This window comes from Lynx rufus, unplaced genomic scaffold (assembly GCF_022079265.1).
Source record: "Lynx rufus isolate CCGP_SWC_20201006 ecotype Redwood Valley unplaced genomic scaffold, mLynRuf1.p SCAF_6, whole genome shotgun sequence".
In the NCBI taxonomy this organism is placed as follows: Eukaryota; Metazoa; Chordata; class Mammalia; order Carnivora; family Felidae; genus Lynx; species Lynx rufus.
Window position 1 is genome coordinate 40,652,611 of NW_025814878.1, and position 27,166 is coordinate 40,679,776.

Genomic DNA, 27,166 nt, shown 5'->3' on the forward strand with positions numbered 1-27,166 from the left:
GGAGCGGTGCATGCTGGGAGCCTTTTCCTTCCCGGGGACAGAGGAAGAGCTTTTTTGAATGTGTGGAAGCGAAAGTATTTTGGAGTCGTCAGGTTTTTTTTTCTTGGTTAACTGTGAACTTCTGGATATAGGGAGAGCCTGCCTCAGTCTTTCAGGCCGGTAAAGGTAATCGACGGTGCGCGTGCTCTTCTCTGCCCGAGAGCCAGAAGGAGTCAGCTGCGGACCCGAAGAGGAAGCCAAGCATAGGACTGTGTGGCCACGGCCGGATCTTCGGGCCGGTAGGAACTAACGGTCCCAACCCTTATTCCCCCAGCCTAAACTTTAACCCACTCAGTGCCTGCGCTGGTTTTGGTTCCTGGACGTTGGCGCCGACTTTTGGGCACACTTGGCCTTGCGGCATTCGGCCCTTACGGCTTCTCTTACCACCTACCTACTCTGGCATCTGTCACCAGCCTCATTACATCTCTCACCCACTTGTCTGATCACGCTGTTTGGGAGTTCAGGCGTATCCCTCTGAGTCTAGCCGTGCCCCAGCCCCGGGAAAAGAAGAAAGTCTAGGCATGACGTTGGTTCAGCTGGTGGTTTGGGAGAATTTCGTTCTAAAATCGAAGACTATTTTCACTTGTCTTAAGGGGAATAAGAAAATTAAGGACCATGTAGGGAGTTCTTATGAAACTAAATTTATTTGATTGGAATTTCCTTATTTTTCTTTTCCTGTTTGTTTTAAAATAATCCTTAACTGGACAAAGATTGTGGCAGTGATGGCTTTTTAAAAATTCTAACAAAATCACATTTTGTCGGCATCCAGTATTTTATTAGTCCATAAAACCTTAAAAAGACTGCCAGTTTAGTACAGTTCATTTTATAGATTGAGCCTCAAAGAGATGAGATGTTTTACCCTAAAATTTTGAAACCTGAAATTGTAATCCAGGTCTCTTGGCTCTGGAATTGGTGCTCTTTTCTACCATGGTCAACTTTGAGTTGAGAGGACAGCCTCTCAAAAGGTTTGCCTAACCATTTTCTGGCTGTGGTGACCTATCTGAGCCAGGGTTTCCTCCAGATAGAATGATGATAATGTACTTAAATTACTTTGATATACCTAAAGCTTTTTAACTGTTAACTACTGAGTTAAGATGTGTTTATTTACCCTCCCCATTGTTAACAACTTTAAGTTTCTGTATTTAGATACTTTAGGTGATAAGGTTTTTTGTTTTTTGTTTTTAGTTTTCCCTTAACTGAGTTATCTTACTTGGACAATTTTATAAACATTTTTTTTTCCTTTATCTCAGACCAGACATGTTTTTTGAAATACTTTAAATATTGGGGTGCCTGGGTGGCTCAGTCGGTTAAGTGTCTGACTTTGGCTCAGGTCATGATCTCACGGTTTGTGAGTTCGAGCCCCACATCAGGCTCTGTGCTGACAGGACAGCTCAGAGCCTGGAGCCTGCTTCGGATTCTGTGTCTCCCCCTCTCTCTGCCCCTCCCCTACTCACGCTCTGTGTCTCTCTGTCTCTCAATAATAAATAAATGTTAAAAAAATTATTAAATACTTTAAATATTATGTATTTTAATTTGAATTATTACTGCCTTTGTTTTATTGAAACCATAAACTTGAAATATAGTAGTGAAATTTTGGTTCAGATTTGTAAATAAGTTTGTATATTTGAGGAACAATTAAGTTCATTGAAGATATCTTCATCTAAACAATCCAGTTTTAAGTAAATACTTGTTAAAAATGTGTTCCAAATCATTTTATAAAGTGCATTTCTTTTTCTTCGGTCTTATTTTCAAACTTAACATAGTATTACATTTTTTTTCTAGCTCCCTGATGTACTATGCTTTCTTGTGATATTTGTGGTGAAACAGTAACCTCAGAACCAGACATGAAGGCTCACCTTCTAATTGTTCACATGGAAAATGAAGTTATATGTCCATTTTGCAAGTTGTCAGGCATGAATTATGATGAAATGTGTTTTCATATTGAAACTGCTCATTTTGAGCAGAATGAACTCGAAAGAAGCTTTGCAAGGATCAATACAATACAGTATAGAACTTCAGATAACAGGAAGGACAACACTTTACAATGTAGAATGGAAGTTAATTCTAGTGTCCATTCAGCTTGTGCATCTAATCATCCAAAAATTTCGGCTCAAAGCCTGCCTAATGATGGTACTTTAAAACAGAAAGCCTTTTATTCAGAGAACTTAACTGAGGCTAGAAAGTTCCTCAAAAGTAAGGAAAAAGAGTGTGACCTATCCAAAATAAAAGGATCAATTTATGAAACAACATATAGTCCTCCAGAATGTCCCTTCTGTGGAAGAATAGAAGATTGTAGTCAAGATATGGAAAATCATGTGAAAACAAAACATGCTAATCTTTTAGACACTCCATCAGAAGGTAAGATGTTAATATTATGTAATAAGTAACAGTAGTCCTGGTTTAATATGTGGTATCCTAAGAGTTGGCTTGTAAATCAAATTATTGCCAATGTGTTTTGAAATTCAGTTTATATTTATGGTATTATCCATTTGCTATTATTGCAATATAAAAAATACTATTATGGAAAAGAATTTTGATTCAGATAATAAGTGTTTCAACTACATTGAGAGTAGTTTTAAAACCTTTCTGAGGAGAAATACACTTAGTCATTTTCCAAGGGGCATTCTTTTACTTCTAGCTCAGTGGCATCTGAACTGGCTTGGGCTCTGATTTCCTGTGGTTCTGAGTTTGACTCTTTTAGATCAGAGAATGCACTCTGTGATTTTAGCTCTTTTAAATGTGTTGAAGCTTCTTTTATCTCCCAAGATACTGTATATGATCTATCTTGGTACATGTTCCATGGACACTTGGGAAAGAAAAGTATATTCTGCTTTTGTTGAGTTGAATGTTCTAAATTTGTCACTTAGATCATTTTGTTTGTATTCAGATCTGCCGTATCCTTGCTGATTTCCTATCTAGTAGTTCTACTAGTTTTTGAAAGTGGGCTGTTGTGGTTCACAATTATAATTGTGTAGTTGTCTATTTTTTCTTTCAGCTCTGTCAGGCTTTATTTCATGTATTTGGAGGCTCTGTTGCTGATGCATACAGTACATTGAGAATCCTCTCTTTTTCCTTACTGTTGAGTTTTAAGAATAATTTATTTGGGATACAAGTGCTTGATCAGATATGTGTTTCACAGGTATTTTTTCCCAGCCTGGAATTTGTCTTCTCATTCTCTTAACAATGTCTTTCCCAGAGCAGAAATTTTCACTTTTAATGAAGTGCAACTTCCTTGATTTCTTCTTTCATGGATTGTGCTTTGGATGTTGTTTCTAAAAACTCATCACCAAACCTAAAGTCACCTTTCCTATCTTCTAGAAGTTTTATAGTTTTGAATTTTACACTCAAGTCTGTGTTGCATTTAAGTTAATATTTTAAAAGGGGTAAGGAGAATATTTAGATTCATTTTTTTAAAATTAATAAGTGTTATTTTTTAAAACCATTTCAGGTTCACAACAAAATTAGGTAGAAAGTACAGAGAATACCCATATACTCACTGTCCCCGTATACTTACATCCTGTTTCACTATCAATATCTGTATCAGGTGATACATGTGTTATAATCAGTGAACTTACAATGACCCATCATTATCACCCAAAGTCAACAGTGTCCATTAAGTCGACAGTTTCCATTCCATACCTTAATGGAAGGTCTATATAATTCACTCTTGGTGTTATATATTTTACAAGTTTTGACAAATGTGTAATAACAAATACCATTTTAGTTATCATGCAGAGTAGTTTCACTTCCCTAAAAATCTTCTGTGCTTCACCTACTCATTCCTCCCCTACTCCCAACCTACTCCTGGCAATCACTGATCTTTTTAGTATCTCCGTATTTTTGCCTTTTTCAGAATGTCATTGGAATCATACAGTATATAGCTTTTTTAGGTTGGTTTCTTTTACTTAGTAATGTGCATTTCGGTTTTCTCTACATCTTTTCATGGCTTGACAGCTCTTTTTTTTTTTTTTTAAGGGATGAATAATATTGCATTGTCTGAATGTACCAGAGTATATTTATCCATTCACCTACCAAGGAACATCTTGGTTGTTTCCAAGTTTTGGCAGTTAGAAATAAAGCTGCTATAAACATCCAGGTGCAGGTTTTTGTATGGACAGAAATTTTCGATTCCTTTGGGTAAATACTAAGGAATGTGATTACTAGATTGTATAATAATAGTGTGTTTAATTTTAACAAGAAACTGCCAAACTCTGAAAGAGTGGCAACACCATTTTGCATTGCCACCAGCTGTGAATGAGAGTTCCTGTTGCTCCACATCCTCATCAGCATTTGGTATTGTCAGTATTCCAGATTGTGGCCGTTCTGATATTTGTGTTGTGATATCTCAATTTAATTTTAAGTGCTGCTCATTAATATAACATGGGTATCTTTTCAAATGCTTAATTACCATCTGTATATCTTCTTTGGTGAAGTATCTGTGAAAGTCTTTGGCCCACATTTTAATCTTGTATTTTGTTTTCTTATTGCTGATTTTTAAGAGTTCTTTGTATATTTTGGATAACAGATCTTTATTACATGTATCTTTTGCAAATATTTTCTCCCATTCTGTGGCTTCACTTCCTATCCTCTTTGACATTGTTTTTTGCAGAGTAGAAATTGTTTTTTAATGAAGTCTACCTTATCGATTATGTTATACCTTCATTTTGCCTTTGGTGTTGTTATTGCCATACCCTAAGTCATTTAAGTTTTCTCCTGTTATCTTCTAGGGATGTCATGGTTTTGCATTTTATGTTTAGGTCTATGATCCATTTTCAAGTTAATTTTTTCAAAGGATGTAAGGTCTGACTCTAGATTCATTTTCTTTGCATTTTGATGTCCCCATGTTGCAGCACCATTTGCTGAAAAGATTTTCTTTGCTCCATAGTTTTGCCTTTGCTTCTTTGTCAAAGATTAGTTGACTGGGCTATTAGTCTATTTCTGGGCTCTCTGCTCTGTTCCATTGATCTATTTGTTCTTTTTTCAGTACCACAGTATCTCGATATTATAACTTTATAGTAAGTCTTAAAGTCAGGTAGTGCCAGTCCTTTGACTTTGTTCTTTTTCAATATTGTTTGTATTGGTTATTCTGAATCTTTTGCCTCTTCATATACATTTTAGAATCAGTTTTTTGATATCCATAAAATAACTTGCTGGGATTTTTATTGGAATTGCATAGAATCTATAGATCAAGTTGGAAAAAATAGACATTATGGCAATATTGAGTCTTCCTATTTTGAAGAAGAAATATCTCTCACCTTAGTTGTTCTTTGATTTCTTTCATCAGAATTTTGTATTTTTTCTCATGTGTAGCCTGTGTATTTCGTTAGGTTTTTACCTAAGGGTTTCTTTTTTTTTTTTTTTTTTTTAATTTGCCTGATCGTGTCTTGGTCCATTTCATCTAGTTTACAAATTTATGTCATAGTTCATATTATAACTTTATTCTCTTTTAAATGTACATGGGACATGTAGTGATGCCCCCTTTTTATTTCAGAGTTAACAATTTGTGTTCTCTTTTTTCTTAGCTTGACTAGAGGCCTTTTGGTTTCATTGGTTTTCTCTGTTGATTTTCTGTTTTCTCTTTCATTGATTTCTGCTCTAATTTTTTTTCTTCATTATTTCTTCTGCTTATCTTGGGTTTGATTTGTTCTTTTTATAGTTTTCTGAAGTGGAAACTTAGATGCTTTATCTTCTTTTCTGATACATGTGTTCATTGTTCTAAGTTTCCTTCTACGCATTGCTTTTGCTGCATTGCACACATTTTAAGTTGTACTTTCACTTTCATTTATTTTTTTTTAAAGGCTACATTTTTTTTTTAGGTTTATTTATTTACTTTGAGAGAGGGAGAGAGGGAGGGAGGGAGGGAGGGAGAGAGAGAAAACGAACAAGTGGGGAGGGGCAGAGAGACAGGGAGAGAGAGAATCCCAAGCAGGCTTTGCACGGTCAGCAGAGCCCAATGTGGGGCTTGAACCCACAAACCGCGAAATCATGATCTGAGCTGAAGTTGGACACTTAACCAACTGAGCCATCCATGCACCCTTTAAATTTCATTTAGTTCAAAATTTTAAAATTTCCCTTGGGATTTCTTTGATACATTATTTAGGTGTGTATTTAATTTCCAAGTATTTGGGGATTTTTCAGCTCTTTCTGTTAGTTACTTTTTGTTTATTTCCATTTTAGTCTGAGAGAAGATATTGTATCATTTTAATTCTTTAAATTTCTTAAGATGTAATGGCCTAGATTATGTTTTGTGGCCTAGAATGTGGTCTTAGTGAATGTTTTATTTATTAAAAAAAATTTTTTTTAATGTTTTTATTTATTTTTGAGACAGAGAGAGACAGAGCATGAGCAGGGGAGGGACAGAGAGAGAGGGAGACACAGAATCTGAAGCAGGCTCCAGGCTCTGAGCAGTCAGCACAGAGCCTGACGCGGGGCTCAAACTCACAGACTGTGAGATCATGACCTGAGCTGAAGTTGGATGCCCAACTGACTGAGCCACCCAGGTGCCTTCTTAGTGAATGTTTTATACAAGCTTGGGCAGAAAGTATATTCTGCTGTTGTTGGATGGACTTGTGTAGAGGTGTCGATTATATCCAGTTGCTTGATGGTACAGTTGAGTTCAATTACTGTATATCCTTACTTATTTCCTCCCACTGGATTTGTCTACTTCTAAAAGAGGAGTGTTAAAAATTTTCTAACTGTATAATAGCGAATCCATCTGTTTCTTCTTCCAGTTCTGTTAATTTTTGCCTCATGTAGTTTTTTTAATGTTTATCTTTGAGAGAGAAAGAGAGACGGAGTGCCAGTGGAGGAGGGGCAGAGAGAGAAGGAGACACAGAATCCAATGCAGGCCCCAGGTCTGAGCTGTCAGCACAGAGCCCGATGTGGGGCTTGAACTCACAAACCGTGAGATCATGGCCTGAGCTGAAGTCTGACGCTTAACCACCTGAGACACCTAGGTGCCCCTTGCCTCATGTATTTTGACACTCTGTTGTTAGGCACATACACATTAAGGATTATTATGTCTGCTTGGAGTATTGAACCCTCTGTCATTATGTAGTACCCTCCCTTATCCTGGATAATATTCCTTGTTCTGAAATCTGCCCTCTCTGAAATCAATAGAGCTACTCCTGGTACTTTGTTTGTATTTGTTTTTGATTAGTGTTAGCATGCTGCATCTTTCTTCTTTCTTTCACTTTTAATCTGTAAGTGTATTTATATTTAAAGTGAATTTCGTATAGGCAAAATACAGGTACATTTTGTACTTTATTTCACTCTGACAGTCTGTCTTTTGATGGGTATGTTTAGACCAGTGATGTTTAAAGTGATTATTCCTACAGTGGAACTAATATATCTACCATATTTTTTACTGTATTCTATTTTTTGCCCTTGTTCTTTGCTTCTTTTGTTTTCTACTTTTTTTCTGTCTTTTGTGGTTTAATTGAGCATTTCATATGATTTCATTTTATCTCTGTTGGGAAAGACAGTTCATGCATGCAGTCTTTCTACCCCTACTTGGCCACATAAGAATGAACCTTGGGCCCAGAATACTTCCTTATCAAGAGGTAAGAGTCCTCACAGCCTGTGTTTGGAAATAGCTTTCCCTGTTTCAGGCAACAAGTATACTCCTTTGTTTTGCTTAAGCATGTTTGTCATATGGCACCTGCTAGATCTATCCTGTCTCCTTCATTCTACTAGATCTGTCCTTTGTCCTTCATTCTGTGACATAAGAGCAGTGTGTAGAGACCAGTTGCCCTGTGATGGCTGCTGGAAGAGACCCATGGGCCATTGCAGACTAATGTCTAATACTGAAGGTGATCTTATTCTTTCTCTTCTCTGTGTGTTTCTCTATGTTTACTATGAGTTAAATGTTCTCTCCATTGCTTGACTGCGTGTTTTCCTGGGTGATTTTGGTCTCAAGATGCAGTGTTTGGACTTCTACTCCTGGTAACAGGCAAGAGATGTCACTTGCTCAATTAATGCTCTCCTTTCTTAGCATATCAGTTATCCTTGTTTTTACTTTTTTTAGTGCTTGGCCTAGAGTTTGCAGTTTTATTAAGAACTAATCTAAGTCTAATTTTAAGTAACACTGTATCACTGTATGAGTACAAGGACCTTATATTAATAAAATATTCCTAATTCCTTCCCTTGTCCTTTGTGTCATCGTTGTCATTTATTTCACATAAATGTAAGCACACATATGTATACATACATATATATATATATATAAATATATATATATATACACACAGACAAATAATTGAATGCATTGTTGCTATTTTTATTTTGAATAAACTTAAGTCTTACATCTTACATCAATTAATGAGAAAAATCAAAGTTTTTATTATACCTTCACCTATGTCTTTTCTGATGCTCTTCCTTTATGGAGATCCATGTTTCTGACTAAGATCATTTTCCTTCTCTCTGAAGAAGTTCTTTTAACATTTTTTGCAAGGCAGGTCTACTGGCAATAATTTCTCTCAATTTTTATTTGTCTGAGAAATTCTTTATTTTTCCTTCACTTTTGACAGATTATTTTGAAGGATATAGAATTTTAGGTTGGTAGAGTTTTTTTTTTTTTTTCTGGAAAATTTAAATATTTCACTCCTGTCTTTTATTAGTTGAATGCCTTCTGAGAAGTCATATGTAATTTTCATATTTGTTTCTCTATAAGTAGGGTGTTTTTCTTCCTCTGGCTTCTTCCGAGACTTTTTATCTTTGACTTTCTGAAGTTTGAATATGATATGCCTAGATGTAGTTGTTTTGGCATTTACTATGCTTGGTGTTTTTTGAGCTTCCAAGATCTATAGTTTGATGTCTGACATTAATTTGGGGATGTTCTCAGTCATCATTGCTTTAAATAATACTTTTGTTCCTTTCTTTCTCTCCTGGTGTTCCTATTTTGTGTATGTTACACCTTTTGCAGTTCTCCCACAGTTTTTGGATATGCGGGATATTGAGGGGTTTTTTTTGTTTTTTAGGGTTTTTTTTTTATCTTTTTCTCTTTACGTTTTGGGAAATTTTATGTTTCTCATTTCATTTTGGGAAATATCTCTTGTCATATCCTCACACACAGAGATTCTTTCCTCAGCCGTATTCAGCCTACTAATGAGCCCAAGTGTTTGATCTTTAGCATTTCTTTCTTTTTTTTCATGTCACTTCTATTAACTTTTGAAGATTTATAGCACTTAAATCATGTTTGCTTATGTGTATGAAGGTTAAAAAATTTTTTTTCCCAGAAAATTCAAGAGCAACCAATTCATCATCAAGTAAAGTAAAAATTGGGTTTCTTTCTAAATTAGTCCAAAGTAGCATTTAGGAACTTAGTTGTAGGTTGCAATGTTGGCACCATGGCAAAACCAAGTGTAGGGGTGGATCTGGGTTTGTTTTGGTTTTCTTTTCAGTATCTGATGCTCCTGGATTAAGTTCTGAAAATGGTCCAATTTTAAGGCAGGGATCTGCTTGGATTCCAGCAGGGGTATGCTTGGGTTGGATGCTGCAGGGTGAGGCACATTTTGTGGGACTCATGTCAACTACCTATTAGTTATCAAAGTAAAAAAATTCATCGTGTCCTCCTTTGTGTTCTGTGGAACTCAGCTCAGTATTGCAAGATTCTTCCAATTCCACCAAATCCGTTCACAGACTGGGATCTTTCTTATCACAATTTCCAGTGTAGCTCCAAATTTTTTATAGTTGTGAGCAAACCATTCCAGCAGGGACATGTTCTTAATCAGCTCATATACCTGTCCTGTCAGTGAAATGAGATTTATCATCTTATTCTGCAGTTAGAGAATTTTCTCCTCTTCTGTGCCTTGACAATAAGGAATATTTCTCATTATATCCAGATTTTCATAAACTGTTAGAATCTTTACAGCTCCCACTTCCAAAACCTTTAATGTATCTTCGGCTCCAAAACAGTACTTGTCTGTTCTTGGCTGATTTCACCCAAGTATTCAATTAATTTCTCTTTTTGAATGAATTTCATTGGAAGGAATATCAGTAGATAACTCAATAGCTTGTTTTTCATTTTCACCACCATGGGGTATATCAACTAATTTTAAATCTTTTGATTGCAGCCTCTGACCAGACATATCAGATTGACTTAGTTCAGTTTTAAAGTCATCTGATCCAGCTAAAATGAGACGAGTCACATCTACTTTGTGAAAATAAACAGCTTCATAGCAGTCTCAGCTACTTTCTAAATACTATTATTCCACTTCCAGACCAGGCCTTACATGCATGGTTGCTTAGCTCAGTCCTTTCACTGGGTTCCTCTTTCATGACTGACATAAGGTCTTGGCCTTGGGGAGGTACTGCCTCTGTCCTGGGCAAGCTGCACCTCTCTGCTTGCAGTACTGCTTGATAAATGCAGCTCTTTGATCTTCTGCTCCCAAACAGGCTATGATCCCAATTCCAAGCTTTATGCTGAATGCTCTATGCTTAATTTCACATGTCACCACTTAGTTTGGGGGGAGGGTACTGAGAATTTAGTTCCTAAAATGGCCCCTACTTACCATTTTGATTTTCCTTTACACTTTTCTTTTCTTGCTCTGACTATAGATCTGCATGTTTATTATTAACTTTTTCTTTTATTATCGTGGTAAGAGAGATTTGTGCTTTTGTTCAGTCTTCCATTTTGACCCTAGAAGTAGAAAATAGTTTTAAATCCAACTACAGAGATCTTTGATGTATTTAATAAGGTTAGTGGGCAGTGGACATTCTTTGACTTAGGGTGAAAAATCTAAAAGTTTTAAAAATAAAACCAACTGAACTATATCTCTAAAACAGACCATGATCAACCACTGTATGACTGTCCTATGTGTGGGCTCATCTGTACAAATTACCATATTCTCCAGGAACATGTTGACTTACATTTGGAAGAAAGCAGCTTTGGACAAGGTATGTTGATATATTTCAAAATAAGAATCTCATGGTTTAATTTCTACTTCCTACGATACATCTAATTTTTGGAGTAGTGATATAGAGAAAAAAAGTAATGTAGCTTCAACTTTTTAGAAGTTGTTTCACAGAAAAGTTGTATGGGATGAATTGTTGTAACCAACAACTAAACTCGTGGTGTGTACCCAGAGTTTTGCCCCAGAACACCAATATTGAGAAAATAGTGATATATGGTATAATTTTTAAAAATCTGTTTGATGAAGTTGAGGCTTCATGAAAGGCTTAATGAACTAGGAAGCTGTCAAATGGCACATAAAATTTAAAAAGTATATATGAACTATATGACTTAAACGTTTTTCAGGTTCATTTCCAATTTGCCTAGTTTCTAATATTATAGCTTATTAGTTTTGTTAGTGACTCTACAATTTTTTCTCTGCCTCCTATCTTTTTAAATAGTGGCATTGATTAAGTAATCATTGTGGTACATTACAAGTGGAAAGATTCTATATGAGTTTCAGAGTTCCACTGAAATAAGACCCTAAGAGCAACCAATTGTATTCTATTGGGTTTTAGTTTCTTAAGTTACATTGTTATCTCCTGTTAATTCAGGGGTCTTTAGTGTCCATTATTATTGTTCCTAATACCAGTCAGTGAGTTTCATGGACAACATTTCCTTGCTCACTCAGCCTAATCCCCAAATGAAAATTATTGGAACAAAGATGGAACAGTCCTCCCATTCTGGTAGTTCTCTCCTAACTACAGTGGGAAAATAACTCTCTGAAGCTGAATGTCCACTAATTCTTATTTTGTTTATGATAGACTTTGTACGGGTACATAAATTATTCTGTAAGCCTATAGTGGATAATGAAAAGTATGGCCTGAGTGAATCACTGTAGATAGCATCAAAATACTCTAAAAATCAGTTGGAAACTGCTTATCTCTAGCAGTGAAAGTGGGGACCAAATAACTAAATAGGAAGATGTGATAGAAGCTGAGAGATTTGGAAGGAAAGAAAGAATATTCAAATACATATTAAACTATCAAATTGGAGGTCAGGGAAACAAGATGCTGGCCAGAAGCTACTGACTAATGGATCTGTGGGATATTGGCTAGAGAGGAAACAGGGCAAAATGTTACAAAGTTGTACTGTTTGTTTGAGATCAGACTGTAATTAAGCGGCACTTTGCAAACATATTTTTATGCTCTTTATTATTTCCTTTTCTCCCCTCAGTTTATTTTAAATGCCAACCTGCCTTATTTGTGTTAGTAAAGAACACCAATGAAGAGTATTACTTAATATCTCCAAGTTCTGGTTTCCTTAGTAGAGAATACCTAACTTCCTAAGTTTGTTACGAGGATCAAATGAGGTAATTAATGAAAAATGCTTGTCACAGCCTAACTACTCAGTGAATAGTAGGGATTTACATGGAGGTTCTACACTTATGGAAGCTGTTCACGTTCTGCCAGAAATAGTGCTTCCATGACATCACAGTCATGAATAAATATCAAAATAATAGCATATACTCCCATTTAAAAATATGAAGTAACATATAATAAGTAAGATTTATATTCAGAAGTTATTTTATTCTAAACATTAAAACTATCTAATAGGCATAGATAGAGTCCAGTGTTCTAGAGATCTAGAATTGGCTCATCAGCTTCAACAAGAAGAAGACAGAAAGAGGAGATCTGAAGAATCACAACAAGAAATGGGAGAATTTCAGAAGCTGCAGGTACAAAGATTAAATAACAATGTAATATTTTGCTTTGGTGGAGTTCTTTTCAAACAGTCTGTCAAGACTGCAGCCTATTATTTTTGTCCGTGTTGATATACAAAATATTTTTTGTAAATATTTATTTATTTTGAGAGAGCAAGAGAGCACAAGCAGGGGAGGGGCAGAGAGAAGGGGAGAGAGAATCCCAAGTAGGCTTTGCACTGGCAGCACAGAGCTAGACACGGGGCTTGATCCCACAAAGAGTGAGATCATGACCTGAGCTGAAATCAAGAGTCGGATGCTTAACTGACTAAGCCACCCAGGCGCCCCCCAAAGTATTTTTTTTTTTACATATACATTTTATAATTCATAACAGCCACCATTTGTAAGTACTTACTCTGGTCATGTATTGAGATAAGCACTTCATATATAGTATCTCAAAATCTTTACAACTCCATAAGTGACAGATGAAGAAATGGAGACAAAGAGTGCTTACATAGCCTGGATTCAAACTCATGTAAATTGATAGGGCAAATTAGGGAACTGAGACTCAGAATTTAACTGTTTGTACAGATTTTTAAACATTACTCTTTCTGAAGCTCAATGCTAATCAATTTACTCTCCCATCTGAGTGTTACTCTTAACGATTGCAGTTCAGGCACTCAAAAAGAGCAATTTTTAATGGAAAATGTGTTTTTGATGATATTTGAGGCTTTATCTTAGGTTGATGGTGGTATCTGCTGAACTAAACTGGCAGCAGCTATATATATATGTATATGTGTTTTTTATTTATTTTTTTTTTTTTAAGTAGTCTTCATGCTCAGAGCAGGGCTTGAACTCAACCTGAGATCAAGAGTTTTATGCTCTGCTGAGCCAACCAGGTGCCCCGAATGTGTTTACATTTTTAACAGATGTTTCTACTTTTTTCAATCCTAATTGCTGTGGACTATGGTGTTATCTGTGCTAATAATGCTCAGAGTTTCTAAATGTTCTTTTTCCATGTGCTGATAGGATTATGTATAAATAAAAAGGATTTATGATTGAATAGGTTTGAAAGTATTCAGTTAAGCAGGTTTGTATACTTCAAGATTTCTCAGAACCTTTAATATTCTAATGTGCATTGTACATAATCATAATTTTCTCAGATTTACTTGACTTCTGAGTTTGTCTTCTCAGATACCTCACGTAGGACTGTGCAATTCTCGCTTTGGAATATCTGATTTAGGCTATTTTTCTCCTTGGTGATTCATTTATTTGCAAAACATTTTCCCACTAGGATTCAGAGGAGGAAAATAAGTTGGCGTTTCCTCAGTTTTTTTTACCTTACATAATTTTCAACATTATCAATACACAAGGTTTCCAGTATTTAAGGGAGTTTGTTATGTAACTTAGCAAGTTGTTTAGATTTCAAAACTTTTTCCATAGAGGCTGTGTTATACATTTGAGATTCTCTATCCAGTATGCAAAAAAAAAAAAAAAACCCAATTAATTTACTATGTAGAATTATTGCCTGAATGAAGTATGGATTAAGTAAGCCTTCATAAACTAGCCTCAGAATCAAATAACAAATACTGACAAATTTTCTTCAATAAATCAGTGCTATATTCAGAACTCATCTGCCTTTTTCAGTATGTTTAGTAGGAAGACAGGATTCACTACTTTCCCTACTACAAGGAAAGCAAATCTCTCGCTCTGGTGGTGGTTTATAGAGAAAGGCTGTCATTAACTCAGGGATGTGTGTGTGTGTGTGTGTGTGTGTGTGTATTTATCTTTAATAAAAATCTTTAAGTTGATTTGTATAAAAGTCTATAAACCAGAATGTTTCAAAATGCATTTCCAAATAAAATTGTAGTACGTTTCCATCCTCACTGAGGTAAAGAGGCATAAAAATTAAGTGATTCATTTTTATGTTTGATAGAGACAATATGGTTTAGATAATTCTGGAGGATACAAACAACAGCAACTACGTAATATGGAGATAGAAGTCAATAGGGGAAGAATGCATCCATCTGAATTTCATAGAAGAAAAGCTGATATGATGGAATCACTAGCTATTGGTATTGATGATGGAAAAACAAAAACTTCTGGTGAGTTCTTAAACATCCAAACCATTATTTTAATATTTCATATGTCAACGAAGTAATAATAAGAATTATTTGAATTTTGCTTAATTTTTGTAAGCCATAGTTTATCTACTTTTAGGTGAGACTGTTCAAATAATTATTTCAAAATAAACCATTTTTTAAATTTGTGTACTTCTATTTTTATGATGAATTAATCACTTAAAAATATCTCCTTATCAATATAAGTATCCATTCCATGCTGTAACATTTAATAATCAATTATATAGCATTTTAATTGTTCTTTTTCTTGATTCTAAGTCTTATCTTTTAAAGTTCCTTGGAAATGGTTTACATATATTTCTATCTTTCGTATGCTAGGCACAACTACAACACTTGGTTCATTTAATTGTTTTGATTTATTGACTCTCATCTTGTTAAGGACAAAACCCATTTTCCCATAGGATACCCTCAATTCAAATGAAAAGAATCCAGTGATTGCCTTTTTCGTGCCACATACTGTAGGACAAAGTATCAGCTACCCAATTAAGACCTTCCTGCTCATAAACTTCACAGAATCTGTAGAGTAAATACAGTATACACAAAAAAACTGTAGTGTTCTGCCGTGACAAAATATACCTAATGCGTAGGAGGCACAGCAAATAAATGTGGTGAGGGTTCAGAGAAAGAGGACCTTTGTGTTTGGGTTTTGGAATCAGGAAAGGGGTCTATAAAGACATGAGCATTTGATCTTTGGAGTGTCTGTAGGGTTTCAAAATACCCTGTAGGGTATTTTGGTATTACAGGATTGCATGGAGGGAAGGGACAGAGTCTGATATACCCTGTCCTAACATCTTGTTTATCCATATTGTAGCACTTACTATAACACTCTGAGTCCACGAGATTTCAAAGAACATTATTATATATATCTTTTGTAATTTTAGCACTTAGCATAGTGCTAGGTATATAAAAAGTGCTTATCAGATATTATAATTGAATGGAAATTCCATGGGCAAAACGTTTAATGTGTTCGGTTAGGCCACAGCCAAAATTATGTCAAGAAGAATGGTTTGAAAAAAGGTAAGTCAGAAGATAGCTTGTTGTGGGGCTTCATATACCATGGATTATGACCATTCTATAGATAATAGCAAGTTATTGAAGTTTTTAAATTGGGAGCAAATTGATTAGGACTGAGCTTCAGAGAGAGTAATGTCTAGCAGTATGTATATAATAATAGATAATAATATCATTCATTCAATAGTACACTTTTATGTGCTCGGCCTGGTAGGTGCAGAAATGAAAGGTGCGATCAATTTCAATTCAATGTAATTAGTAGTGTGCTAGTGTTAGGAAACTTGTATCATAGTAATAAGAAAGACATGAACTAAGGTTGTAACAGTAAAAACATAAAATGGAATTGACAGGATTTAGAAGGGACCCCTGAGGGAGAGACTGATAACTAGAAATATATGAGACAGCCATAGAAAATGTTAGCTTACGCTTCTAAATCTTCTAAATCTCTTTTCTATTTTAGGAATTATTGAAGCACTTTATAGATACTATCAGAATGCTGCCACAGAGGTGAGGCGTGTGTGGCTTTCTACAGAGGTGGATCACTTTCATTCATCTTTTGGTGACAAAGGTTGGGGTTGTGGTTACAGAAATTTCCAAATGCTACTTTCATCATTACTGCGAAATGATGCTTATGATGATTGCTTGAAAGGTATGTGACATACAAGACTCTGAACCTGTCAGCTGATACGATAACATACAGTTGACCCTTGAAAAACACGAGTTTGAACTGCATAGGTGCACTTATACAGAATTGTTTACAGTGCAGTATTGTAAATGTATTTTCCTTATGCTTTTCTTTTTTTTTCTTACGATTTTCTTTTCTCTAGTTTACTTTATTGTAAGAATACTGTATATAATATGTATAACATATAAAATATGTGTTAATTGACTGTTAGGTTTATGTTTCTTCATAAGGCTTCCAGTCAACAGTAAGTTATTCGTAGTGAAGTTTCTGACCAGCAAAAACTTTCTTGCGGATTTTTGACTGTGCCAGGGGTCAGTGCCCCAGCCCCTGCATTGTTCAAGGATCAACTATACATATAATATGGAATGAGTTAATAAATAGTATTCACAATTCATAGCTTTAATGAGGAAGCATTTTAGTGGATATTTACATTAAAAGCCTGAATTCATGTTGGAGAAAGAGAAGATGTTGTAATAAAAATGTCAAGAATGATGGTCTTTAAAAAGTGTGTTGTAGGTCCTGTGGAGTATATGGCATATAGCTAAATGGTATGATTCAGTACTTCAGTAACTGTCATGTAACATGTTTGCTTGTATAATTTTAGGTATGTCAATTCCTTGCATTCCAAAAATCCAGTCTATGATTGAAGATGCATGGAAGGAAGGTTTTGATCCTCAGGGTGCCTCTCAACTTAATAACAGGTTACAGGGAACAAAGGCCTGGATCGGAGCATGTGAAGTGTATACACTTCTGACCTCCCTAAGGGTAAAGTATGTACCTAAAAGTCCAAGTTAAGGTTATTGCCATCTCTGGGAAGTTTCCTTTGTTGTTTTTTTCGTTTATCAGAGAGACCGCTAAAAAATAAAATTTAAGTGGCACTGAAACACTTATACTGAAAACCAACAGTTCAGTCCCTATCTCATGTTCCTCTCTGTTCTCAAATCCTGTTTCTCAGAGGCAGCTGTTACTCCCATTGTTTCTAAATAATAAGTGTTCAGGGCCTTTTTTTTTTCTTTTTTTGGTTTATCAGTTTTAGATGTCTGCTGCATTTCTCTGACATGTCCTACCTGTGGTCACCCTCAATCCTTGTAATTTAGTTAAATTTCACTTTTTTAAGTTAAAGTCAGAGTTTACATCATGACTGTATTAATATTATTCATTGCTGATTTTATTTCCTTTCCTGAAAAGCTTTTAAAAAATTTACTTGAATTAAGGATTGCCTTTTCTTTCCCCTTTTACTATTGACTGCATCATGCATGGTCTCAAGCTATTCTAAACACTCCACTTAATGTAATCTGAGGCTTTCCTATTCCTGAACACCTCCTCCTTGAAGTCCTCTATTGTCTTTGCTCTAGTCTGGATTATTTGCCTCCTAGATCCCCTTGAAAGCTATAATCATCTAGCATTTCTTCATTGTTTTCTTGAAGTGGAGTCTGGATTTTTTTCTGGATTCCATGTCTTTATCTTTTTTGGATTACTCTTCTCTTAAACACATCTTTCATTAGGTTCCTAAGGAAAGATGCCTAGTCCTAATTACTTAAATGATAGTTTGGGTGGCTATATTCTTCTAAATTTAAAGTCATTTTCAGATCAAATTAAGTTTTTACCCTAGTGACTTCTAGCAGTCAGTATTACTATTGAGAAGGTAAGATGTCATCTGATTTTCATTCCTTTTATGTGTAACCTGCTTATTTTCTCTGAAAGCTTTTTTGCATCATCTCTTAGCCCTGCTGTTATGAAATTTCACTGTGAATGTGAGGCTTCAATACCTTGTATTGGGCATTTGTTTTTCCTTCTGAATCTGGAATTATGAGTTGTAAGATCTCAGTGTAGTGGGTTAGAGCTTGGACTTTGGAGACTGACTGCCTACAATTGATTCTAGTTTTCCTGCTTATTAGCTGTATGACTTAGTTTGTCTGTAGTCTTGTGCCACCATTGAAAAAAAACATGTAAAAATAACTGCCTCATAGATTTGTAGTAATATTAAATGAGGTCATAAAGTCCTTAGAACTGTGACTGGCATGTACTAAGAGCTCAGAGGTTAACTGTTGTTTGATAATTATGATCTCTCCATTTTTTTTATTCTTCTTTCTAGAACTTTGTTAGTTGGCCAGTGAACCTCGATATTAAGTTTATTGGTTAAGTTTCATTTTTCATCTTTGTTTTTGTTTTACTATCTAGATTTACTCAACTTTATCTCCCAACTATTTTATTCAAATTTGTATCTTAGCAATCATGTTTTTTAATTTTAAGGGTAATTTCATAGCATCATAGTCTTTTATGTTGCAAAAATTTTTTTCCAACATTTTGTTTCTTTCTATTCCTTGCGTTTTGTACTTTCTTCTGTGTTAATTTGTTTTCATGTCTATTTTAGTCTTTTGCATTTTGAGGGCTTTCTTCTAACTTTTATAAATCCTTAGTTGTCCATTCCTAGGGTGAGGAATGAGGCACTAAAAAGGTCCTGTAGGATTGCATGGAGCTAGCAGATGAGCAGACTATTAGGTAGAAGCTTGCTGTTTGGTTGGGGAACTCTCAAATTTCAATATAGGAAGAGATGTTTTCTCAGAGGCCATTCAGAGAAGAGTTCTCACTCTTCTGCCTTGAGCTCCTGCATTGATGGAGGGGGTGTTTAAGGAGAGATTTGCCTTCTTTATGCAAACTTTCAATTCATTTCACATTTATAGCTGTATTACTACTCTCCCTAATACTTAGTGCCTCTAAGCTTCTAGCCTCTCTGGAATTTTAAGACAGTTGTCTATTTCTTTGCATTCACTTTTATGTTTTCTTTTGTGCTTTTCATTTTCCAAAAATGCAGGGCAGTTTTGTCTGTCTCCATTTGCTTTGTCTTTGGTGTTTGGATCATTTACTCTTTCAGTATTATGTTGTTGGGCTTTCAAGAGGGAACAGAGATAGATGCTTGTGATCATCTTTAATGGAACGTTTGCCATTAAGCTTCATGGCTCTGTGTTTTCCTTTATGTTTGCTTTACATCATTTCTATCATATTAATTGATTAGATTCAGCAGTAAAAAATATTTCTTAACTTTTAAGTAGGAAAACTTCGTATAAGGACTTTCTTGAATTTTTTAAATCAAAAGGACGATTTTAATGCCCTCTAAATTTATTTATTTTTCTTTTTTTCTTCTTGCCAGTCTTTTCACACTTTCAGGTTATGTATATGTCATGTACTGAGTTTTAAATCAGGTTTAAGGAAAGGAAAATTTCTGTCTAAAATACCTGATATATCCAGCTTTTCTCAGGGTGACTGAAATAGTTTAGTCTTTGAGTAAAGCCTTTTCGATGCCCTTCTCTGCATTTGTTTACTACTTGTTTAAATGTCTTCCTTTTCCTGTTTATGAATTATATTCTATAGGGCACTATTCAAATTCTAAATCTAAACATGTGGTCAATTTTCTAACCCAAAAACCCTGTACCTACTTTTTAACAGTTTATCCAGAAATTCATTTCAGCATTTGAAACTCAGTAGTAATCAGTTGAAAGTTACCAACACAAAACTTGCTAAGGCTAAAGATAGCAACCATTATAGTTTTGGTGTATTTGGAGATTTTATTGTTAGGAAAGACAAGGACAGGGTATCCGTGCTATACTTTAAAATGACAGTAAACCTTGTAATTGCTTTTGGTTATACCTGACCTTTTGAAAATAATTGATGAGAAATGTCAACAGTGCTTCTAGTTAAAATAATTTTGTTTACTCAAGGTTGACTTTCTCTTGGGGAAGGGATACTACTGTGGTCTAGTGCCAAATAGGGGATGGGTGGGTGTACAGATGGGAGCACATGCAGGGTTTTTCTGAGATCTTTCCAGGTATTATTTTCTTGTCTATTATTGGAATTTGTGAGAGCCAACAGGAAAAATGTTCAGGGTCTTTTTGACACATGTAAATGGCTATTGCAGAATTAAAATTAGAAGTCAGCTTCTAATTGATCATCAGGTTTAGAGACTTTAGAATGAAAGTTGTGTCTCAGGTTTTATGAAGAGGACTTTTAAAAACCAAATATGGTCCTTATTTACTATTCACGGAGATTTCTATGTCAGAAAAGGTTTGTAACTTTTAGATCAGTCATCAACCTTATTATGAAGTTATTTAAATAATTATTCATAAAATGACAATAAAATTTATATTCATTTTCTTCTTAGGAAAATACTGATGAGACCAAATTAGTTCTAAATTAAAACTTTCTTTTGTATTTGATAACTCCATTGATGAAAATGTTTTAAAACATATTCTCCAGTGTTATGCTAAGTGAAATAAGCCATACAGAGAAAGACAGATACCATATGGTTTCACTCTTATGTGGATCCTGAGAAACTTAACAGAAACCCATGGGGGAGGGGAAAGAAAAAAAAAAAAAAGAGGTTAGAGTGGGAGAGAGCCAAAGCATAAGAGACTCTTAAAAACTGAGAACAAACTGAGGGTTGATGGAGGGTGGGAGGGAGGGGAGGGTGGGTGATGGGTACTGAGGAGGGCACCTTTTGGGATGAGCACTGGGTGTTGTATGGAAACCAATTTGACAATAAACTTCATATATTGAAAAAAATAATAAAAATTAAAAAAAATAAAAAATATTCTCCAAATCCATTTTGTCAATTTTTTATAGGTGCCACATTGTTGATTTTCATAAGTCAACTGGCCCTTTGGGTACACATCCTCGTTTATTTGAATGGATATTGAACTATTATTCTTCAGAGAGAGAAGGGAGTCCAAAAGTAGTGTGTACATCTAAGCCACCTATCTATCTTCAGCATCAAGGTTGGTATAACACTAGATAGTAAGTGTAACTTATAATGCCTTTATAGGACAACTAATTGGCTTTTGCTTTAGGACAGGTTAAGATTATGATAATGGGGAGGGGGAGAGTATTGTGACCTTAGTCTGATTTTCAGAGCTACATTATCATTACAGTACCTTCCTGGGTAACGAAGGGTGCTATCCCTGGCATATTCTGGGCCACCTGTTTCACTCTTCCTTTCTTATTTATCCCTTACTTCTTTTAGGTCTTCACCTCTGTCGCTTCAGTGAGTCCTTCCCTGATCACCTTGTATTTAAAATTCTATCTTGTTATCTCAAACCCTCACCATTGGTATTTTTTGTGTTTCTTCCCTGCTTTATTTTTTTGTATCTAACACAATATATGCTTACTTATTTAACTTGTTTATAGGATATTTCCTCATTTTAGGATATAAACTCCACAAAGGCAGGAATGTTCTGTTTGCTTCTGTAAAGCTAACTTCCTGGAATAGTGCCTAGCACATGGATAGTTGGTAAATTTTGTTGAATGGGTGATTTGAATCAGTAGGAATAGGAGAAGTAAATGTTGAGGATTTCATCATTTAGGAATATAAGCTATAAAGATCAAACCCTCTCCATTGAAATTCTAGTATATAAATTTATTTTTGTTGACCTTTTGGAATCATGAGACGTTTTGTTCCATGGTAGGTAGTTTTCAAATGCTTTCATCTGAGATCATTTGAATAAGAAGGATCAAGGGATTAGGAAAGAAAAACTAAAATATATGGCACAGTAGACAGAATTTTTTGTAATGAAGCCTTTAGAAAACAAAAGTTGAACAAGACAAAACTGAAGGTTAGGAAATAGAACTAAAACTATTGTCTTCAGAGTGAGAGAGCTCAAATACCTACAGTCAGAGGGACTGGCAGTATTTATATTCAAAACACACGTGTGCACACACTACATACAGAGAGTATATAATATAGTGTGTGTGTATGTAGTAACTTATGTCTATACATATAGAAATAGTTATGACACACACACACACACACACATATACAGCTGTTATTTTATTTTTTGATAGGTCATAGTCGAACAGTTGTTGGAATTGAAGAGAGAAAAAACCGAACATTATGTTTACTAATATTTGATCCTGGATGTCCTTCTCGAGAAATGCAGAAACTATTAAAGCAAGACATGGAGGCTAGCAATCTCAAGCAACTTCGGAAATTTGTAGGAAATTTAAAACATAAGCAATACCAGATAGTGGCAGTAGAGGGTGTTCTTTCTTCAGAGGAGAAAGTTGTAAGTATCTCAATATTTGATTATGTGATGCTTAACAAGTTGAACTTTCAGGAGTTTAAATTTTTTAGTTAAAATCAGTGTTATCCCTTTGTATCTCATTCTGCATTACTAAGTTGGCAAAGATATATTGGTTTTGTATCATTTAATTTCTGGAGTGGGCATCTTTAAATTTCAAATGCTACCTAATGACTTTTTTTACTTTTTTTTTTTCTTTTTTTGAGAGGGAGAGGGCACAAGTGAGCAAGGGACAGAGAGAAAGAGAGACAGAGATAGAGAGACAGAGAAAATCCTACGAGGGGCAGAGAGGGAGAGAGAGAAATGGGCCTCACCTGAAGCAGGGCTTGTGCTCACCTGATGTGGGACTCAAACTCACGAACTGTGAGATCATGACCTGAGCCGAAGTCAGATGCTTAACCAACTGAGCCACCCAGGCGCCCTACCTAATGACTTTCCAATACTTTACTCAGAGCTTCATAAAAATATTTAACTGTATAATATGTAATTGTTAATGTCAGACAAGTAATGAAAGTGGCAACATATATGGTCTAAGGAAACCTAACTTATTCCAAGAAGACCTAATGTATATTGGTCTTAATATAATTATTGTTCATTAAATGTGATTCTTGTGATTCTTAAGGCTCTGTTTTATGCACTTGGACTTACTGGATAATACACAGTTCTAGAATTCAACTTCAGTACAGTTGCCTCTTTATCCCTTACAAGTTAAGTGTTGACTGGTACATTATAGAAGAATTTCTAGAGATTGAAAACCCTCCTCCACTTGGTATAAACTGAAGCTATGTTGTGGCATATCAAGTCTAGAAAATGCACAGTTCCCAGAATCTTAAAAGAAAAAAAAAATGTTCCTATTAGAGTACTCCACATAGATTTGTTTCCCTCTGAGGAGATAAGAGATGACTAGAGAAGAGCATTTATGAAGAGTAACAGGATTATGGGAGGAAGGACTGAAATTGCTTGAAATGAGAGAACTAGAGCAATCTTTTCAGGCTCACAACTTGGGATATAAAGGCTAAGATTGTTTTAAGAGGTTCTTCCATTTAATTATGATATCTTAAAGGTTTCTTTGCAGTGACTTAAATGCCAAAATTGCATTCATTTTTTTCACCCTGTCATAAATTTGGCTGCATAAAGTTAGAGATTAACAAATTTTATTTATTTACTTATTTATTTTTGACTTCTTAAATCCAGTAAACATACTGGGTTTGTCTTAATTCCAGTAAACATACAGTGTTATATTAGTTTCAGGTGTACAATATAGTGATAAAACAATTCTATACATTATTCAGTGCCCATCAAGATGAGTGTACTCTTAATCCCCATCATGTATCCCACCCACTTCCCCTCTGGTAACCATCTGTTTGTTCTCTATAGTTAAGAGTTTATTTTGCTTAATTTTAATCATTATAAAATACAAAAATGCTTGATAATCAATACACAGATAACTTTTTTGAAAGCATAGGTTTCATGTTAAATATTATCATGGAGCCTGGCTGAACACTTTAGTTAGCTGTTAACTTTCTTGTTTTGAAAACTGAGACAGTAGTAATATTAGAATACTAAAAATGTACATTTGCTACTGCTCCTCTATTCCTTTTTTTTTTTTTTTTTTTTTTTTTTTTGGTGAGTCATGGAGAGTAGCTGTGTCTTTAACTGAAAGAATTAGAACTTGGCTGACTATGTGCAATAGTGCCAGATAGAGAAGAAATGATAATATGATATAATTGTAATTTTAATAAAAGCAACACTTTATAATGCTTATTTTATGCTGGGCACCATCATAAGCACTTTACACATATATTAACTAATAGCTGTATGACTGCTCTATAGAGTAGGCACTATTATTTCCATTTTACAAATGAGGATGTTTATGCTCAGAAAAGTTGTTATACTTCTAAAGTCACGCAGGTGCTAAGTGACAGGAGGCAGGATTCCGATTCAGTCCATTTACATCCAGAGTCCTGCCCTATATTGCTTCTTCTGTGAGAATACAAAGTCTCATCATTTTCATGTTTGCTAATTAAGCTTATGTGTGAACAATTCACTTTCATTGTTGAAAACATAGGATGCTATTTTTGAAAAATAAAAAAAAAATCAGTAAACGTTTTTGCATGTTGCTTTCAAGCCTATGTTTTTGTTTCTTCCTTTTTTTTTTGTAAATCACTGTGTCTTACAGTTAGTTATTCTGTCATTTTTAACAGTGCTTTTATACACTCTAGGAAGACAGCAAATACTGATATACTGATTGATCTGGATATCACCAAGTAGAAACCTGCACCTTTAAATAAGGGCACATTAATGACTTTACTTTTATTTCATGTTTGTTTTTGTTTTTTTATAGCTCATTTTAAAACGTCTTTTCCCTAAGTGAGAACTATGATTTTAATTGTAGGAATTTCAGAACAAATTTAGTATTTTAAAATATTCCAAAATGTAGATGTTTGTAACTGAATTTTATGTTCTTCATATTTGGAGTTTAATTAATTACAATATGGTAATAATCATGCAGCTCTTACTCAAGGAGAGGAATCAAGTTTCACAAAAATTTGTTTGATCCTGGCAGCTGTCTTATAATTACCTTAATATATTCCTACCATATTTTGAGTATCTAATAATTCCAAACTGTTGTAGATGTTCAAGTACTTGTTTAGGTGAAAGCATTTATGTTAGAAAATAACTTCTAATGCATTTCAGTTCAGTAATGCATACAAATCTATTTAATAGCCATGTTCCTCAATTCTTTTCATATTTTTTTTTTTTTTTTTTTTTTTAAATTTCTTTTTTCAACCTTTATTTATTTTTGGGACAGAGAGAGACAGAGCATGAACGGGGGAGGGGCAGAGAGAGAGGGAGACACAGAATCGGAAACAGGCTCCAGGCTCTGAGCCATCAGCCCAGAGCCTGACGCGGGGCTCAAACTCACGGACCGCGAGATCGTGACCTGGCTGAAGTCGGACGCTTAACCGACTGCGCCACCCAGGCGCCCCAATTCTTTTCATATTTTGATACATTGTGGTTAAATTACATCACTGCATTCTTTGTTTTCCATTGTGTAATCCTTGCACTCTAGATTTAACTTTGTTTTAAATTAGCTTGGTAAATTAGCCTTGATGTAACTCAAGTTCTGAAGATAGAACACGTTTAGAGATAATTTCTTTATCTGTTTATACATGTCTCTTTCTGTGAGCCAGCATTTTTACTTAAAAAATATGGTTTTTTTTATGTTTATTTATTTTTGAGAGAGAAAGAGAGAGAGGCAGAACGTGAGTCAGAGAGGGGCAGAGAGAGGGAGGCACAGAATCTGAAGCAGGCTCCAGGCTCTGAGCTGTCAGCACAGAGCCCAACACGGGTCTCAAACTCACAGACCATGAGATCGTGACCTGAGCTGAAGTTGAACATTTAACCAACTGAGCCACCCAGGGGCCCTGCATTTTTACTTTTGAATCCTTATTCCTTAAAATAGTGACATTTTCTTTTTACTTTCTGTTTTGTCTTCATCTGGTATTTTTGTTTAATTTCTTTTTTTGCTTGGCCTTAAAAATGTTTATCCCTAATCACCTAAGTTTGAAGTTGTAAGTTTTCTTAAGGAATTTTCATTATCTTGAAAAAATTTCCAGATTTTATTTTTTATGTTCGATAAATAATATGTATTCTAAATAATGGACTTCTTGCTTAAAATTAACAGTTTTTTAAAATTCCTTTTCAAGGCCAGGAGACAAGCATCTCAAGTCTTTACAGCTGAGAAGATTCCTTGAAGAATTAAGCATGTCAGTGACTATGGAATTTTACTTTATTTTCCAAATCGAGATACTAAACTCCCTAATACAACTTACGAGTCTGAATTCTCTAAATACTCAACTTGTAATTTAATTTATAAAATGTCTAAATCATACCTTGAGTATTGTTCAGTAATTATTTCAATAAACTATTTCATTTGCATTATGAATTCTGTGTTTCCTCTCTTATCCGTATTTTAGAAACTGGTTTTGTATGATAGTCATATGTAATATTTATTAGGTCCTTAGTGGTGTTAGGTATTCTTAGTATGTTCCATGTATTAATTAGTTTAATCTTCAAAATAGTTCTGTGAGACAAATTCCGTTAGTCCTGTGAGGAAGCTGAATGTCTGTAAGGTTAGTAATTTGCCCAAGAAAATGATTGTAATCCAGGGTGTGAACCCAGGCTTTCTCATTTCCAAGCTGAAGCTCTTTCCATTATAGCATTCTGCTCTCTTCTCTTGTAAAACATATATAATGAAATTCCCCGCTCATTACTTAGAAATAACCTTAATATTTAACAGAGGGATTTGCTTTTGTTAAATGTTTATACCTTACCCATACAACTGTGAATTGGAATTTCGTGTTTAATGTGTCCTGTAGGAAAGAAACTTTCAGATTCATGTTGGATGTATCAAGTAAGGTTGCAAGCAGGCATCCTACTAGAGCCAATTTGAGCAGAAGGGAATTCACTGAAAGATTGTCAAGAGCTCAGAGAAGACACAGGTAACTAAGAAACTGTGCTGGAACAAAGGCAGTTCTAGAGGCTAGATTTACAGCAGAATAATCCGTCTAGGAGCTGAGGTAGAATGTCTCTGTACAAAATTCAGATTCTAGAGAGGGCACA

The 27,166-nt window shown here is 34.9% G+C and overlaps 1 protein-coding gene and 1 pseudogene across 3 annotated transcripts; one reads left to right on the forward strand and one right to left on the reverse strand.

Annotated features, from left to right (window-relative positions):
* The first annotated feature begins 60 nt into the window (after positions 1–60).
* ZUP1 (zinc finger containing ubiquitin peptidase 1) lies at positions 61–26,482 on the forward strand. 3 transcript variants are annotated; one of them, XM_047102471.1, is made up of 11 exons: positions 61–278; positions 1,822–2,397; positions 7,524–7,601; positions 10,825–10,935; positions 12,547–12,668; positions 14,569–14,737; positions 16,245–16,433; positions 17,074–17,239; positions 21,090–21,241; positions 22,305–22,525; positions 26,251–26,482. In XM_047102471.1, exons 2-11 carry the CDS (start codon positions 1,836–1,838, stop codon positions 26,296–26,298), a joined length of 1,818 nt encoding a protein of 605 aa, XP_046958427.1. In that variant the 5' UTR covers positions 61–278; positions 1,822–1,835; the 3' UTR covers positions 26,299–26,482. The 3 variants fall into 3 exon arrangements, with proteins under 3 accessions (XP_046958427.1, XP_046958425.1, XP_046958426.1); XM_047102469.1 differs by lacking the exon at positions 7,524–7,601; XM_047102470.1 differs by lacking the exons at positions 7,524–7,601; positions 22,305–22,525.
* Positions 9,577–10,277, reverse strand: LOC124528359 (eukaryotic peptide chain release factor subunit 1-like; annotated as a pseudogene).
* Positions 26,483–27,166: the final 684 nt, after the last annotated feature.

Excerpts from the sequence above, each read along its gene's own strand:
- ZUP1 (XM_047102471.1), top strand. The coding sequence starts at position 1,836 with ATGCTTTCTTGTGATATTTGTGGTGAAACAGTAACCTCAGAACCAGAC. Across the intron at positions 7,602-10,824 it reads GAATACTTCCTTATCAAGAG|ACCATGATCAACCACTGTAT; the intron begins GTAAGAGTCCTC and ends TCTCTAAAACAG. Across the intron at positions 22,526-26,250 it reads TTTCTTCAGAGGAGAAAGTT|GCCAGGAGACAAGCATCTCA; the intron begins GTAAGTATCTCA and ends TTCCTTTTCAAG.